Source organism: Cydia strobilella, chromosome Z, assembly GCF_947568885.1.
Source record: "Cydia strobilella chromosome Z, ilCydStro3.1, whole genome shotgun sequence".
Lineage (NCBI taxonomy): Eukaryota > Metazoa > Arthropoda > Insecta > Lepidoptera > Tortricidae > Cydia > Cydia strobilella.
This window is the reverse complement of record NC_086068.1, coordinates 21,778,687-21,796,684: the sequence shown is the minus strand read 5'-3', so window position 1 is coordinate 21,796,684 and position 17,998 is coordinate 21,778,687. Positions and strand designations below refer to the sequence as shown.

General features: G+C 40.4%; 1 protein-coding gene across 1 annotated transcript in view; it reads left to right on the top strand.

The window, feature by feature from the left end:
- Nucleotides 1-4,067, top strand: part of LOC134754486 (sensory neuron membrane protein 2) — a 67,137-nt gene extending 63,070 nt beyond the window's left edge. Inside the window, exons 8-9 of the mRNA XM_063690820.1 lie at nucleotides 2,472-2,597; nucleotides 3,627-4,067. Coding sequence (XP_063546890.1) covers nucleotides 2,472-2,597; nucleotides 3,627-3,806 — 306 coding nt within the window. The 3' untranslated portion in view covers nucleotides 3,807-4,067. The remainder of the gene's footprint in view (nucleotides 1-2,471; nucleotides 2,598-3,626) is intronic.
- The last annotated feature ends 13,931 nt before the right edge of the window (nucleotides 4,068-17,998 follow it).

Here is a 17,998-nt window from a genome sequence, read left to right as displayed (position 1 = left end):
CACATGCACCAAACTATGTACAATAAAATTGATGGACTGATCAACGGCAATCAGCAGTGAACTATGAAATTTCCAATATCCTCGTAAGTCCTGTGTTTTTTTAGGGTTCCGTACCCAAAGGGTAAAAATGGGACCCTATTACTAAGACTCCGCTGTCTGTCTGTCTATCTTTCTGTCTTTCTGTCCGTCTGTCACCAGACGACCAAATTTTCACAGATGATGTATTTCTATTGCCGCTATAACAACAAATACTAACAACAGAATAAAATAAGTATTTAAGTTGGGCTCCCATACGACAAACTTGATTTTTTGCCGTTTTCTGCGTAATGCTACGAAACCCTTCGTGCGCGAGTCCGACTCGCACTTGGCCGGTTTTTTATCATGTAGTTTTGTGTGACGAATACATGTACTAAATGAAGTAGGTATGTACTCGTACAAATCAAGAATTTTAAACCGAAGCAGATTCTTTTTATACTATGTCGGTGGCAAACACGCATACGGCCCGCCTGATGGTAAGCAGTCTCTGTAGCCTATGGACGCCTGCAACTCCAGAGGTGTTACGTGCGCGTTGCAGACCCTAACTCTCCGCACTCTCGTTGAGCTCTGGCATCCTTACTCACGAGCAGGAACACAACACTGAATAGGATCTAGTGTTATTTGGCTGCGGTTTTCTGTAAGGTGGATTAAGGTTTTCTGCTTACTTCCCCAGTTGGGCCCTGCTCTAGATCTAGAATGACATCCGCTGTGCTGTGCCCTACCACACAAAGGGAGATGACATTCACAGTACCCATACCTCTCTTATTGCGCGTTTATGTAATTTCTAAAGTAATATCTGGGGTTTTAATATTTTTCTGGTATGTTTGGTGTAGATGTCATAATGTTATAAAGTCGGAAGTTACTGAATAATTATCTTGTACTACAGTTTCACTTACAACTTTCTTCAAATACAGCCTGAGAAACCTTACAAATCTGCACAAATACCGCTGAAGGGTAGCATCGGAAACAAACTAAGCTACTGGTTCATTCATACATCAAATCTGTCAGGTGACAGTTGTCTGGGTCGATGTTGCAAGCCCAAAATATGGATTTGGATCATTATCGTATCAAAAATACATTTTTAAATGCATTTGTTCTAAGCTGCCTCCAGTGAAAGCTGCCCCCCTTCTCCCCTACTTACCAATTGATGACTCACACAGACAGTTTTTCATTTCTGGATCATCATGATTTTAGATGATAAATTATATAATAAGATAAGTCACAAAGAAATTCCGGATATCAGCTCAATAGTTTTTGCAGATGATACTAATGCAATTGTAAGTGCTAGTTCACTTGAGACTGAACAGAAAGGCCAATCGAGTGTTGGAACTATTTGACTGGTGGTTCAGCTGTAACTACCTAAAGGTGAACCCCAGTAAAACTTGCGCAATGCTCTTGAGGTCTACAGTCAGGCAAAGGGACCATTTGAATTTGTCGTTCTGTGGCGATAAGATAGAAAACGTAAGCAGTGTAAAGTTTCTCGGTACTTACATAGACGATTTACTCACGTGGAAAAACGAACTGGTAAGCATAGTCAACTCCATTAGCTCGGCTTGCTATATCTTGCGAAGTTTACGGAACATAGTGGAGCAAAGATACCTCAAGATGATATATCATGCACTGGTGGAATCAAAACTTCGTTATAGTGTCAAGTGCTGGGGGAACAGCTATGAGTATAATATGAATAAAGCCTTTGTTATCCAAAAGCGAGCCATGAGGACTATAGTGCGTATTCCACAAACTGAGTCCTGCAAGGAATACTTCATAAACCTTAAATTACTAACTGTCCCGTGTCTGTACATCCTTCTACTCCTCACTGACCTGGTCAAAAGTCTAAAGGAGTACGAGACTAATGAAGAGAGGGAGATACGTGTAAGTACTAGAAGGAAATACCTACACTGTAAACTGCAACCTAAACTTAATATAGTCACTCATTGCGCAGAATTTCAGTGTGCAGCTCTACAACAAGCTTCCCAGTGAGTGGAGGAACATCGATAGCCTTGTCATCTTTAAAAACAAATTAAAAACACTGCTGCTGAAAGAGTGCTTCTATTCTATAGAGGAGTTCACGACCTACTTTAGTGATTTGTCTACGTAATGTTGGTAGTAATTAATTTAGATAAATTTAGGTAAATACGTCTGATATTGTTCTGCATGTTAGATTGTATAATTCTTAGATTTAAGGACCTAGATTTAAGGAACTTAGCATGTAGTTATATTCAAATACAATTATATTGTTCATGAATAAATAAATACAATACAATACAATAAGCAAAATAAGTAAACGCGTATTTTCTAGTCACAGCTAGTTTTAACTATAATTTATGTTGAATAATTAGTTAAAACTAGTTTTCTCCCTGGCACTGAGCGCTTCGAAATTCTAGTTTTCACTTATAACCCGTTATTACGGTAACATACTTATTTATTTATTTCAGAACACTGGTGTTGTAATTAGAGGAGCAGCGAGAGTACAATTTAATATGTTCTTGCGGCCTATACCACAGATAAGCGCAACTAACAACTTGCCAAATGTTTTACTACCACTCTTTTGGCTGGAGCAGGTAAATTATCGTTTTTTTATTAATATGATTACATACAAGGATATACAATATTAAAGTACAGTCACGCTCCGTGATTGTTAAGCCATTTAGGTTAGGGTTCTAGCTCTAGCTATAGCTATAGCAGGGGCTAGCCCTAGGGTTATATAGGTATTATAGCATTCCATAGCGCAAGTATTGAACAGCCAAATTAGCTAGGACTCTAAATGGCATAACAATCGCGGAGCGTGATGGTATATCACTCACTCTCACCCTCTGAATTTCTTAAAAACAGAAGCTCGTGTATATAGTATAGTCTGCATCTTCACAAATGATTATTCGCCTGATGATTGAATGAATGATTTTAATTTGAGAAGAACCTACATTGACATTTCTCAAGATATCATTGACTTACTAATTACCTAAGGGATCATCCATTAATTATGTCACACGTTTAGGGGAAGGAAGGGGGTCCAGAAAATGTGACATTTTGTGACATGGGGGAGGGGGCAGTCACAAACATTGAGACGTCACTTTAAATTCACTTGTAGCCGAAAATTGTTTAGATTTTTTTGTATTCGCGGTACAACTAAATAGGCTAATTGTTGCAACGATATATCGTTTTTAGTCATGATATTTTGTTCCTAAATGGTTCCTAATCTGTTTCGTGTCAGAAAATTTCTAATAATAAAAATATTTTTTATTCAAATAATAATACTTCATGCGAGGTGCTCATTTCGTTAAAAACAAAATAGCCAATATGTCACGTCACACCAGGGGGGAGGGGGGTTGCCAAATGTGACCAGGAGTGACAAAAGGAGGGGGGCAGGGGTAAAAAAATCATGAAATTCGTGTTATGTAATTTATCGATGACCCCTAATGTACTTGCTAACGGTAATTTCAAATCCCATCCTCATTGCGATCATAAACATATTAACATTTTATCGTAAATACACTTCAGTTAGAGTAACTGTATCTTCAGTACACTAGAATACCTACTCGTAGTACCTACAGTATAACTGTACCCCGATCTAATGCTATGTATTATTTTAGGGTATAGAATTGCCAGAAGAATTCGTGGATGAGGTAAAAGAAAAGTTGCTGCTCCCACTTCGACTGGTGGATATTTTAGTTCCGATCCTAGTGAGTGTAAGCTGCGTGCTGCTAGTGGTCGGCGGTGTGGTTGCTACGCGAGCAGGACTTAATAGATCCGCAACGAAAAACACCAAATAAGGATTACCTACCGTACACTCGTACAGTACAACCCTACCTCATCAATAATGCTCTTTGTTATGATTTTTTGTTCAATGAGGGCTACCGTTTTTATGTTCACCAGTTGGCGCCACTGTAGATGTAGGTCCAGAAAAACAGATCTCAAAATTCTTCTATGCTTATTTTTATAAAATAAATACGTTCTAATATACACAAAGGTATTTTAACGTCTAAATGTGTCATTTTTTTTTCAACCTGTTTAATTTTTGCATATATATTAGTTTGCCCTTTTTTTAACCACTAACATTTATTGAGCTATACGAGTATCTATTGTTTATTAATCAAAGATGGACAAAGATTTACCACAGTTATGAATAAGGGCTAGCGTAGCTACCAAGTGAATGCCAGAAGAGGGGCGCGGACGCGGCAGGCCCAGACGAAGATGAAGGCGGGACGACCTAGACACCTTTCTCAACGACTAGCCGGAGGAGGCACCATATCGGGAGTCGTGGAAGACAAGGGGAGAGGCCTTTGCCCAGCAGTGGGACACCATAATAGGCTAGTAAAAAAAAAAGAACAAGGAGTGAAAATTCCCGATAAAAATGCTTGAAACCCCCAAAACTTCAATGCGTTTGACATTTTGAAAGACCTCCATCCACACTACCGCCCCTAGCGGTGAAATTAAACGCGGTAGCCCTCATTCCATCTTTATGCTAACTGCGTGTGTGTATCTGTGAAAAATTGATACGGGGACTTATGTTTTTTATTTATTAGCTATGATTATATATTTCTGGTCAGGCTTTAAATCAAATTGAAACCAATCTGAAACTATAATATTTAATTAACCTAAATTAAGATAGCGGTGGCTGAAAATAAGCCTTTAAGACTGCATCGTTCGTCCAGTGGCGCCCTCATTAGTGGAATTGTGTTTTCTAATAAACTAATCCTTTGATCTATGTGAGATAGTTTTATATTACTTACCTTTGACACGTTGAATGTGTTCCTGTGGCTCGGTAGAATGTAGCACAGTGTGGCTACCACCCATAGACATAGTATAATATACTACTACTACTTGTATATTATACAAGTATGTAGTTGTAGACGCGCCACCGAGTGACCCCCAGTAAGAGAAACAATATTCATATAAAATTTGGGCAGCATAGGATTTTTTCTCTTTCAATCTTATAAATTTCGGTATTTCGCCATCACCTAGAGTCAAACCAAGAAAAGTCTGCAGAGAATTTGACAGCACACGCAGTGCAGGTGTTATAGTTGGTCAAGCAAATCTTGTCAGTAAATAAGAACAGAAAAACTACACTCATCCGCCCTTCTTCTGGGCGCCAGCACCAGTGCAAGACAAAGACAGTATGACTCTCTTGCGTCTACGCCCGAAATAAGACAGTCCCTTGACAAACTATATTTTAAACGTCAAACTTCTATGAAATTATTACGTATAAATAACATTGGCATTGCGTGTGCTATTAAAATCTCTGCAGGGTTTTCTTGGTCTAACTCTACCTATGATGCCACCCGGTCGGTGATAAGGACAAAGCATGGCACTATTTTCTCTTTCCTCTTATAGGAATCGCAATAAGACTATCTTTCTCTATCAAAGAGTGTCAGGCCCTTGCTACCTCAGAATAATGACTAAAGCATAGAAGTCGGGCAAAAATGCTTCGCAAATATGTATATCCGTACTTTACTTCCTTACGAATTAGATAATGTGCCGAAAAGAGATGCATATATGCTTGTTATTTCTCATTTACGTACGGTGTCATAAGTTTGATAATTTGCTAGGGATGTAACTGTGTCGACTTTTTATATCGATAAAATATGCATAAGTTTATGTGCCGTGTAAAAGAATAATCACGAAATTGGCAAATTGATAATAGTCTGGCTAATGAAAGTTGAACCTGAAAAAACGCGGCAATTTCAAGAAATCTGTAGCAGGCGGCTCGTTGAATACAAGGATTGCATAACTTTTATACTTTTTATAATTTTCATATTCTAAAAATCATTAAAAAGTATAAAAATTATGCAATCCTTGGAATCAAAGAGCTGCCTGATATGAGGATTAATGCATGTACCTAATATAGCTTTTATCTCATTTGCAGTCTACCACTCAGAATCGTCTAACTATATCTCTCGTTTTTTTATCATTAGAAAGAAGGCGAGCGATCTTAACGTGTCGTTTTATCAAAAAACACTTTGAAAATAAGTCACAACAAATATAATATACGATCATTTACATAATTTTGCTTTCATAAGTAAAATATATTAATAATAAAACTTGTCAATAAAAAGACACGTGGAAATGGTTTACCGTTTTTTCTAATGCTAAAAGACTAAGTATAGTTTCTAGTCATGTACCAAATAGGAAATGAAAAAAAAAAAAACGTTCGTGTAATATTTTTTTTTAATTTAATAATAGGGAACATTACGCGAAACTCGGCGTAGGTGGCGCCACTATCACAATCTGAGGGTCTATCGCGAAACAAGAAAATCGAACTTTCGTTATCTAACATCTCTGTAATTCTTGCGTATTCGAGCGATAAAGAGGCAGCTAGATAACGAAATTTCGGATTCGAGTTTTCCGGTAGGTCCCCTGAAAACTTGTCAAAAACCTGTTAAAGGTACAGTATGAATAAGTTACTCTACGGTGCACTAAAAAAGCTAGTGCTGCACTCTGGTGGCAGAACATTGCAGTAATATCCCCTATTCCTCGTCCTTTGGAAATCTGAAATAAAAAGTTGAGTTTTGTGACCAACAATATTAATAAAAGGAACATTCATAAATGATCATTAATGTCTTTTTTATTAGGGTTCCGTACCCAAAGGGTAAAAACGGGACCCTATTACTACCCAGGTAGCAAAATGACGTCAGCGACGTCATAATGACGGCATTATTACATCATAAAGACGTCACTGACGTCATAATGACGTATAAATGCTACTGGGGTAATACTTCGCTGTCCGTCTGTCTGTCACCAGGCTGTATCTCATGAACCGTGATAGCTAGACAGTTGAAATTTTCACAGATGATGTATTTCTGTTGCCGCTATAACAACAAATACTAAAAAGTACGGTCCCCTTGGTGCGCGCATCCGACCCGCACTTGACCGGTTTTTAGTATATACTATAGTCTGGCAAACACAATCTGTCAGTAAGTAAGAACAAAGAAAACTATAGGTACAGTCGAAGGCAAAAATATCGATCCAGACAAATGGCTTAAAAATAGGTGAACACGATTTTATTGTCTGAGCGTACATATATTTTTGGGACTTTGGGAATGTATATATATTTATGCCCTTGACTGTACTCATCAATTAAAATGAGACAGTCCTGGGCCAAACTATAAGAAAGCTGTAAACGTCGATAGGTTATTGATCTGAGGTCGATACATCACTATGCCAAAAATATAACCTTTCATACTTAGCAGAAAAGTTCGAAAATATATGCAAAAATCTATATAGACTTGAATGCAAGTAATAATTACACAAACAACATATCGATTTCTATGTTTAGGGTCAGGTCCTATAAATTAATTTCTTCAAAATTGAACAAAACTCACCGATTAAAGGTTATCGGTTAGTGCGTATTTTCTTTTCTTCCTGTTTGCGATTTACAGCCCTCGATCACACAAGACATTATCACAAAGGGAACTTCAAACCATTACAAATAAAAACTCAGCACGTTTTCCAACAATCTTTCAGGAGTAGCAACAATATAATTAAAATAAACCAAGATGACCGCTGAAACATCCCGGAATATTTCAACTAAAATAATACGACTATGTCAAGTTGTTACAGTTGTCACCTACCTGTGAAATAACGAACATATATTTTATTTGGCTGGATTATATTATAGAACCACATAGGACCATTTGACATTTCCCTCAGTTTATCTTATGACAATACTGAAAAAAACGAAAGAACTTGCGGATTGTTGTCTCACTCACTCATAGACAAAAAGTAATAACGTGTTGTGAATACGATATCTTTTACCAAGCTTTTATTTTTGCCCGGCTTCTTTGCTTTAGTCATTATTCTGAGCTTGCTACCACCAGTATGACACTGACATAAACGCATGAAGTTATACCCTAAACAGGAGCGAGCTGTCACTTTTTTTGCCATACTAAATTGAACCTTATCACCGAGCCAGAAAGGTGTTCGTACCAGACTAGAGAAAACGGTCCACATGAGATAGCAAAAGTGGGTCGCGGTGTCCCACTCGCACATGTTGCCAATGTTAAAAAAATACCATTTTGGTAGTATTTATATCAATAACTACTAAAATTAAATACCTTTTTATATTATTTAAGTGCTATATTCAGAGTGCGGTTCTGATATCTTTTACGTAATTTGTAAATAGTTATAATTTTAATACGACGATGCGTAGACGTTAGCGTATATGTCAGTTTTGACATTGTCAGTGACTCATGGTAAGGGTTATGGACGGTATAGAAAGGACGACAATCTCTTATGGTAGAACTGTTGCAAAAGTGACCAGCTTTCAGCTGGAAATAATAATTCTTAATCTCTCCGGTGGCGCTAGGTAGTGTCTGGGACCAAAGAGTATTGTAATATATAGGAGACTCTATGACATGAACCATAGAGGTATAATAATGTAGAGATGAAATGGGGGAAGGCAGTGGCGTAACTAGGGGGGGGGTTATTATATTACTAGCTGTTGCTATTACATGAGCATAGAACATTATGCAGCAAAAGATATCAGTAGGGACGGTTAATCATTTGTTAATAATTATACAACGCATGAAATTTGTCTTTCACAAAGCACGAAGTTTCAAGCCCCTAACTGAAAAAAATTGTTCTCGATATAATCTCTCTAAACTCTTTGATTTTCAAGTCCACTATTTAAAAAAATGTTCGCCCCTGATGCTAACTTTATTAATACAAACTTTTCAAACACGGTTACAATTAGTTTTCGTCTAATTTAATAAATATAATGCCCTTTTATCAAGTTTCATGTTTCTAGCTTAAACGAAAACTTGTAGTACATATAAACTTATATCCTCTTTTTAACACCCTTAGGGGTTGAATTATTAAGAACGTTGAAATAACTTTTTTTGTAATATTATACAATGCCTTTCTAAGAAGTTTCAAAGCATTTGCAATGGTTTCAAATTTTCAACCCCTTTTTAACCCTTTTAGGGGACGAATATTTAAAAACGCTTAAATTACTTTTTTAATACAGTGGCTTAAAAAGTGCTACTTTTCGTGGCTGTTTAGCGTGCGGAAAGTTGGTTTTCGCGAATTAGTGCTTTTTAGTGATTACCCACTGTCCAACTATGTTTACCACTACATTTTTGCAAATAAATATATCTTATCTTTATTGTGGAAATTTATTTCATAGTGTGTTCTTACACACATTGACACTGGAAAAGGGGAGACTGGGGTAATTAGTGCCCATCTCTTTTTAAAACTGACTTTCTCGTATGACTGAATTTTAATTAGGATTTGAATCTCTGTGTAGGTACGTTCTGCTTGTTGTACACTGTTCTCTCTCTCTATGGACAGTGTACGGGGAAATTGCTTCCACTTCTGTTGGAACAAAATCCTGACGGACATATACTCACGTGATTTAATATCTTGGTAAAATAGTTACTCTGAATGCTTCTCTTTGTATCTCTATAAGGGGACGGAAGTCTTCGGTGCATTTCTGCACATATGGTACAAAAGGGGAGAAGGGGGTAAAATTGAAAAAAAAAAAAAAAAGTCGGCCATTTTGTAAAATTTTAAATGCAATCGTACTTCTCTCGGGGCCCTCTATGACATTTGGTCGAGCACCCCCCACCTATCTACCACCGTTTAAAAGTTACCATACAAAAAAAAAGTGGCCATTTTTTCCGCCATTTTGAATTTTTTCCAAATTTTTTTTTTCCATACCAATCTAGGAGACCCCGAGATTCCGTGACCAAAATTTCAGCGCGCTAGGACCATTTTGAAAATTGGCCGCCATTTTGAATCCGCCATTTTGAAAAAAAAATGGCGGCTTCAAAAACTGCCCAGGGTCCTCTATGACATTTGGTCGAGCACCCCCCCACTAAGTCTTACCGTTTGGCCGGGCCGTCCGACATTTTTTTACCCAAGAGTCGGAGCCAAAAATCCATATTTTTCCCATACGTCTCCCGCGGCCCTCTATACGAAACCGTCAAACTCGTCCCGATCTGCTGAGCCGTTTCCGAGAAATAGGGAGAGGTTAGAAATGAGTGGGGATGTAGCTATATATATTATTAACTAGTTTTTTGCGCGGTGCGCGGGGCCCGAGGGCCCCGCGGTCATCGTGTTGTTGTTGTTGTTGTTTTGTTGTTTGTGCTGTTGTTTTTGGTGCTGTTGTTTTGTTGTTGGTCTTGTTGTTTTTGGTGCTGTTGTTGATGTTGGTGCAGTTGTTTTTGGTGTTGTAGTTGTTGGTGCAGTTGTTTTTGGTGCTGTTGTTGATGTGTTGTTGTTGTTGGTGCTGTTGTTGATGTGTTGTTGTTGTTGCTGCTGTTGTTGGTGCAGTAGTTTTGTTTTCCAATGGAAAAAGTAATAAAGTTGTACTTTTGGTAGAAAGAAAAGATCCGCATGCGAGCACTTCATACCCGCAGCTCGGCCTTCGGCCTCGCGTGCTTGGGAATTCGTAGGGGACGCTTCGGGCCTTCGGCCCTACGCGGAGCTCGGCCTTCGGCCTTCGCTGGGTTTCGAAGCTCAGCGTCGGGCCTTCGGCCCGCCGCTTCGCTTATTAAAACACTTGGGGAGGGTTGGTTTTGCTTCGGGCGGTAAGCGGGAAGTTGGAGCTTAAACACGACCCAATAGTAAAAATGTCTTGACAAGCTCACGTCGGGCCTACGGCCTTCGGCCTTCGGCCCGCCGTTTCGCTCGTCTAAGACATTTTTACTATTGGGTCGTGTTTAAGCTCCAACTTCCCCCTCTCGTGTGACGCTTCGGGCCTTCGGCCCTACGCGGAGCTCGGCCTTCGGCCTTCGCAAGCCTTGACGCTCCGCCGTCGGGCCTTCGGCCCGCCGGCTTCGCTTATTAAGACACTTGGGGAGGGTTGGTTCTGCTTTGGGCGGTAAGCGGGAAGTTGGAGCTTAAACACGACCCAATAGTAAAAATGTCTTGACAAGCTCACGTCGGGCCTACGGCCTTCGGCCTTCGGCCCGCCGTTTCGCTCGTCTAAGACATTTTCACTATTGGGTCGTGTTTAAGCTCCAACTTCCCCCTCTCGTGTGACGCTTCGGGCCTTCGGCCCTACGCGGAGCTCGGCCTTCGGCCTTCGCAAACCTTGACGCTTTGCCGTCGGGCCTTCGGCCCGCCGGCTTCGCTTATCAAGACAGTTGACTTGGTAGAACGCTTGGGAGCACTGCATTCACGCAGCTCGGCCTTCGGCCTCGCTTTAAATTACTTGGGGTTGGCACACTTGGGAGTCGGGGTGAAGGCTCCGGGCCTTCGGCCCTCCGCCGGGGTCGGCCTTCGGCCTCTCGGCCTAAAGCTCGCCCTTCGGGCTCGCTTAAGACACTTTTTGTATAGGATTTTGCTTTGTTCGGCCTTAACGCAGCTCGGCCTTCGGCCTCGCCCAAAATTACTGGGGGTTGGGGGTGCCTGGCCATTCGGGGTGAAGCTCCGGGCCTGACGGCCCGTCGCGGGGTCGGCCTTCGGCCTCCCGGCCTGAAGCTCGCCCTTCGGGCTCGCTTAACCTACTCGAAAATTTGACTTTGCCTCTGTCCGCCGCCATTTTGGATTTTTCCAAAAAATTTTTTCGACATAATAATCTCGGGCCCCGAGGCTCGCCGCATGCCAAATCTCAGCGCGCTCGGACCAACTTGAAAAAAAAAAAAAAAAAAAGTCGGCCATTTTGAAAATTTTTAAATGCAGTCGTACTTCTCTCGGGGCCCTCTATGACATTTGGTCGAGCACCCCCCACCTATCTAGCACCGTTTAAAAGTTCCCATACAAAAAAAAAGTGGCCATTTTTTCCGCCATTTTGAATTTTTTCCAAATTTTTTTTTTCCATACCAATCTAGGGGACCCCGAGATTCCGTGACCGAAATTTCAGCGCGCTAGGACCATTTTGAAAATTGGCCGCCATTTTGAATCCGCCATTTTGAAAAAAAAATGGTGGCTTCAAAAACTGCCCAGGGTCCTCTATGACATTTGGTCGAGCACCCCCCACCTAGCTCTCACCGTTTGGCCGGGCCGTCCGACATTTTTTGACCCAGGAGCCGGAGCCAAAAATCCATATTTTTCTGGACCTACATTTTTCGAGCCCTATACAATACTTTTTTTTTTTTCGGTGTAACCCTTTTAGTTTCCAAATAAAAGGCGTATATGAGAAATCAGTCGGGATGTAGCTATATATATTATTAACTAGTTTTTTGCGCGGTGCGCGGGGCCCGAGGGCCCCGCGGTCATCGTGTTGTTGTTGTTGTTGTTGTTGTTGTTGTTGTTGTTGTTGTTGTTGTTGTTTTGTTGTTGTTGTTATTGTTTTGTTGTTGGTATTGTTGTTTTTGGTGCTGTAGTTGTTGTTGTTGGTGCCGTTGTTTGTGCTGTTGTTTGTGCTGTTGTTGATGTGTTGTTGTTGTTGGTGCTGTTGTTGATGTGTAGTTGTTGTTGTTGCTGTTGTTGGTGCAGTAGTTTTGTTTTCCAATGGAAAAAGTAATAAAGTTGTACTTTTGGTAGAAAGAAAAGATCCGCATGCGAGCACTTCATACCCGCAGCTCGGCCTTCGGCCTCGCGTGCTTGGGAAATCGTAAGGGACGCTTCGGGCCTTCGGCCTTCTTTCCAATTTTTTTTAATTTTTACTTGTTCCAATTCATGACTACTTATTGATGAGTGTTAATATTAGTTTCCTTTAAACGTCGTAATCAACATAAAAACCTACTATTAATGTAAGAATATGAAAAATATGCATATATCATATTTTATTACTTACCTCTTCATCATTATAAGTATTATAACACGTTTATTTTTTAATGTTGAAAAACCGTTCTTAATAAGTTGTCTGAATAGAACGGAACGCCTGTCAAAGAAGAGGCGTATTTTCTTACTGCAAGAATGTTTTAAGTTTCCAAAGGCAACATTCGATAGTGTTTTTATAAATATACGATACACAAATAATCGTAAATAACGATATTTAGGTAATAATAGTACAATGTTTTAATATTTACAATTGCTTCTGTCTTATAGAAAAAAAAACTTTCATTGAAGTGGGTTCAATAATAATAACAAATTCTATTCTAGTCGGATAAAAGCTAGAAAAACACCTCTTCATAATGTCAATGTCAATGATGTCAGTGTCACAGAATTAATAATATAAAAGTTTCGAATTCCATTCCTTACTTGTTGCTTTTCTTATTTTTTCGCAACTGTATTAAAAAACGCTTACTGCGCCATGTGCTTGAAAGTGAATTTGGCCTGCGCTTGTCTGATAGCGAGATTGGGAGAACGTTTAAAAGTTTGATTGTGTCTATTGGTCACGAAACCCATGCGATGCTAGTGGAGTTGTTAGCTCATTAATTCGCGTATATCGGAGTTGACCTACTCTTCAATTTTTAGGGTTCCGCACCCAAGCAAAGGGTAAAAACGGGGGCGCTATTACTAAGACTCCGCTGTCTGACTGTCTGTCTGTCTGTCCTAATACAAGTTATATCAACTTAAACGTAGGATTCGACACACCTGTAACCCACTGCATGTTATACAAATAAATAATTTTGAATTTTTGAATTTCTGTTGCCACTATAAAAACAAATACTGAAAACAGAATAAAAAGTATTTAAGTTAGGCTCCCATACAACAAACGTGATCTTTTTGCCGTTTTTTGCTTAATGGTACGGGACCCTTCGTGCACGTGTCCGACTCGCACTTGGCCGGTTTTTAATATTGAACCTAGTACCTATTTAATATAGATAGACGTGCCATTCGCGTGCACCCGTGGTCATGCAATGTGGCGAAATTAAAAACACGTTTTAAGATTCATGACAACATACCAAGCATAACCTTACGTGATTTGGTCGGGTTCTTTGTTACCACCATAAACCATACTAAATTAATTGTGGTGAATAAAAAAATGTGACAAGGACAAACAATAATAACGCTTTCTCTGCTACTCCTACTGAAAGATACATAAGACTATCCCGTTTGGTCATTTCCCCCCACCGCTCATGACTACGTAACACAACCATACATGTTCCAATTAGGCTATCATAAATGAGTGTGAAGTGGAAAGACGCGGGGGTGTGGTTCGTGGAGGTGATTAACCCGAAAATCATAAAAAGAACGTATGTGTTTTTTGACTGCGAATAAGTGTATGTCTGTGTACCGAAATAAAAATGTTTTAAATGCGAATGACTATTTATTTATTTACCAATCATTTAGGTATTTTATAATATCCCCATGCAAGTATGGGGAGCGGGTTTGATATCGATTTGTTAACTGCATAAAAACGTAAAACTCGTTGTTAAGGGGCTCCCTGGCGCCAAATACCTTTGATTAGTTTTCAAATGCTTTTGGATCTAATCATATTAACAGCAACGGCTTTAAGCAATAAAGTATGCCATATTTACTTCAAAGTTCATTGTCGATGAGATATTTGGCATCAAAGTTGAAAAATTTTAGGCCAAAAGACAAGAACTGAGTTGATCATGACTTGTGCTCTCACCCTCCAATATTCGTGTTAGTTACCTATCGATCCACTTAATTTTATGCAAATCAATGACATCATTAAAAAAATGCTATGCCATGATTAGTAAACTCAAATTTATCAATTCAACTGAGATAGGAAACGAGTAAATACCCGCTAAATTCGTTATACCTAATTATATCGACAACGGCGACGCTAGCTCTGATATGCCTTGCAAAACCAAACTTACTCTTTAAAAAGCTGTCTTTAAAAAGGTTTCGGCCGCAATTTACGTGTCTCACGTATCGCATCAAGGTCAATGAGACGAGCGTCTTCAAAATTTTAACACGAGAACGCCATTCTTACCGCAGAGAAGCATATATTATACATTTTTTGGAAGATTGAGGCCTGTCTCCCCATAGGTATGAGGGGGGGGGAGTCTCACCGTCTAGACAGCAGCCTACGCATTCCACAAGCATGACGTCATGCGCAGGTGTTCAAGTCGACTATTATGATTATTATTTTTAATTGTGATTATTGCATCATCAATCAAAGACAAGACTGCATATTTTTAAGTATACTTTGGAGGTGGTGGCGATGGGGAATAGAGATAAGGGTTTATGTTAAAACAACAAATTGGTTTATTTTCATCAAACTTATCCAATGAAAAATATAGGTATTACACAAAATATCGGCGGCATAACACTTGATTTCAGAGTCGATAATATCACGCTTAAAATTACAAATATGCCGCATTGTTCTGTTTTGGAGTGCAAAAACTCCAGCCGGACAAGAAATATCACACATGGAGGGATTTCATATCATAGCTTACATAGCTTATTTCATTATGCAACGCTAGATGTGACTATCTTCAAAAATAAAAATCGTAGATGCAATTTCGACATAATTTCCTCTACTGTAAAGTTTAAATTATTGTAATGGGCGTGCCGAGGAGAAGGCCCAGGGGTTCCTGTTAAACGAGCAGTGCGTTGCAGGCTTATATTGCCGTCTTTTGGTTGGTTTTGTTACACCAGACCAGACTGTGGAGGCGTAGGTGATAATGGGCTTCGATTTTGGGTATATATTATATAATCGAATGGCAGGAGCAAGATGGGGCATAAGACCCAAAATCGAAGCCCATTATCACCTACGCCTCCACAGTCTGGTCTGGTGTAACAAAACCAACCAAAAGACGGCAATATAAGCCTGCAACGCACTGTGGAATGCGTGGGCTGCTGTCTAGACGGTCCCTCCCCCCCCTCATGCCTATGGGCAGACAGGCCTCAATCTTCCAACAAATGTATAATACCTATATGCTTCTCTGCGGTAAGAATGGCGTTCTCGTGTTAAAATTTTGAAGACGCTCGTCTCATTGACCTTGATGCGATACGTGAGACACGTAAATTGCGGCCGAAACCCTCCTATAATTATACTTACAATGATTCTGGTAAACTTTACTGCGACAGCTTTTTAAAGAGTAAGTTTGGTTTTGCAAGGCATATCAGAGCTAGCGTCGCCGTTGTCGATATAATTAGGTATAACGAATTTAGCGGGTATTTACTCGTTGAATTGATGGTATCTCAGTTGAATTGATAAATTTGAGTTTACTAATAATGGCATAGCATTTTTTTAATGATGTCATTGATTTGCATAAAATTAAGTGGATCGATAGGTAACTAACACGAATATTGGAGGGTGAGAGCACAAGACAAGTCATGAACAACTCAGTTCTTGTCTTTTGGCCTAAAATGTTTCAACTTTGATGCCAAATATCTCATCGACAATGAACTTTGAAGTAAATATGGCATACTTTATTGCTTAAAGCCGTTGCTGTTAATATTATTAGATCCAAAAGCATTAGAAAACTAATCAAAGGTATTTGGCGCCAGGGAGCCCCTTAACAACGAATTTTACGTTTTTATGCAGTTAACAAATCGATATCAAACCCGCTCCCCATACTTGCATGGGGATATTATAAAATACCTAAATGATTGGTAAATAAATAAATAGTCATTCACCTTTAAAACATTTTTATTTCGGTACACAGACATACACTTATTCGCAGTCAATAAACACATACGTTCTTTTTATGATTTTCGGTTTAATCACCTCCACGAACCACACCCCCGCGTCTTTCCACATTAAAGTTTTCTGTTTAAGAGGCACTGAGAGGAATGATCTAATGTTGTGTTTTCTTAGCACCTCCAGCAGAAGCCCCTCCGAATGGTATCCCGAGTGTAACTGGAGGATGGACCTCTGCTCCAGGAGTTCTTTGATCAGCTTCTTGAGATCGCTCCGGGCCGCTTCCCACTTGTAAATGTCCACGTCAGGTGCTAGCGCCTCGATTGCTGAGATGAGTGCAATATTTGTGTCATCGTTATCTCTACATTTATAATTGTACCCCAACCCCTTGTTACTGAACCACAGCCTCACAACGAGTTTAATGACGTACCCCATCGTTAATTTTTGATTTTTTTAAATTAATTTTAGAATGCGTATGCACCAGTTGCACGTTGCCGGTATTGTGGTCTCATTTATGATAGCCTAATTGGAACATGTATGGTTGTGTTACGTAGTCATGAGCGGTGGGGGGAAATGACCAAACGGGATAGTCTTATGTATCTTTCAGTAGGAGTAGCAGAGAAAGCGTTATTATTGTTTGTCCTTGTCACATTTTTTTATTCACCATGTAATGGCGCGCACAGCCGCGCATTACAACACCACGCCGCCGCCACGTGACAGACAGCGGAGCTACCTATCGAGCCGCGGCCACCGATCGAGTGCCAGCCCGCTCGCCCCACCCGTCGCGCGCCGGGCCGAGCGTATAAAAGCAGCGCGCGCCCATACAACAGCTGATCTCCCGGTCGAGCCGGCGTGTTTTCAGACGCGTAGGCACCCGATTCCCCCTCCGACCCTTCCTGCTTCCCGTAGCCCAGTCAGAGCCGGCGTGTTTTCAGACGCGTAGGCACCTGGATTACGTAACCTATCCTACCCTGTATCTTGGTCAGAGCCGGCGTGTTTTAGACGCGTAGGCACCCTTGTTACTCCCTATCGCCCTGTTCAGAGCCGGCGTGTTTTAGACGCGTAGGCACCCTAGGCGCTCCCCCCCCCCCCCCCGATTCGCATATCCTTCCCGTCTCGCCATCCCCTTCACTCTTAGGGGATACCGTTCCCGAATCCGCGAGTAGCTTAGGGTCCGCGCCACACCGTTGCGATAATTAGAATCACCCCCGCGTCGTACCTAGCTTAGGATACCTAGACCTAAGCAATCTCGATTTATAATAAACCGGCATAAAAGCCCGCCGATCTATACTACAGCATTAAACCTGTGTTTCTTTGTCTCACTCTGCACCCTCTCTCTCCTCTGAGCTAACTAGGAAACCCTTGCTCCCGTCTGGAACAAGGGAGGTGTATGAGGCCGCGCCCGCCCCGGCGAACGTGACCCCATCACATCTGGCGCCCAACGAAAAAACTCACGTAGGAGTCCATACGGTATCCTGGAAGGAACCAATGCTCGAGAGAGGGCAGAATAAATGAATAAAGAGAAAGTAAATAAATAAATAAATATTTAACATATACCGCACCGTGTACTTATAT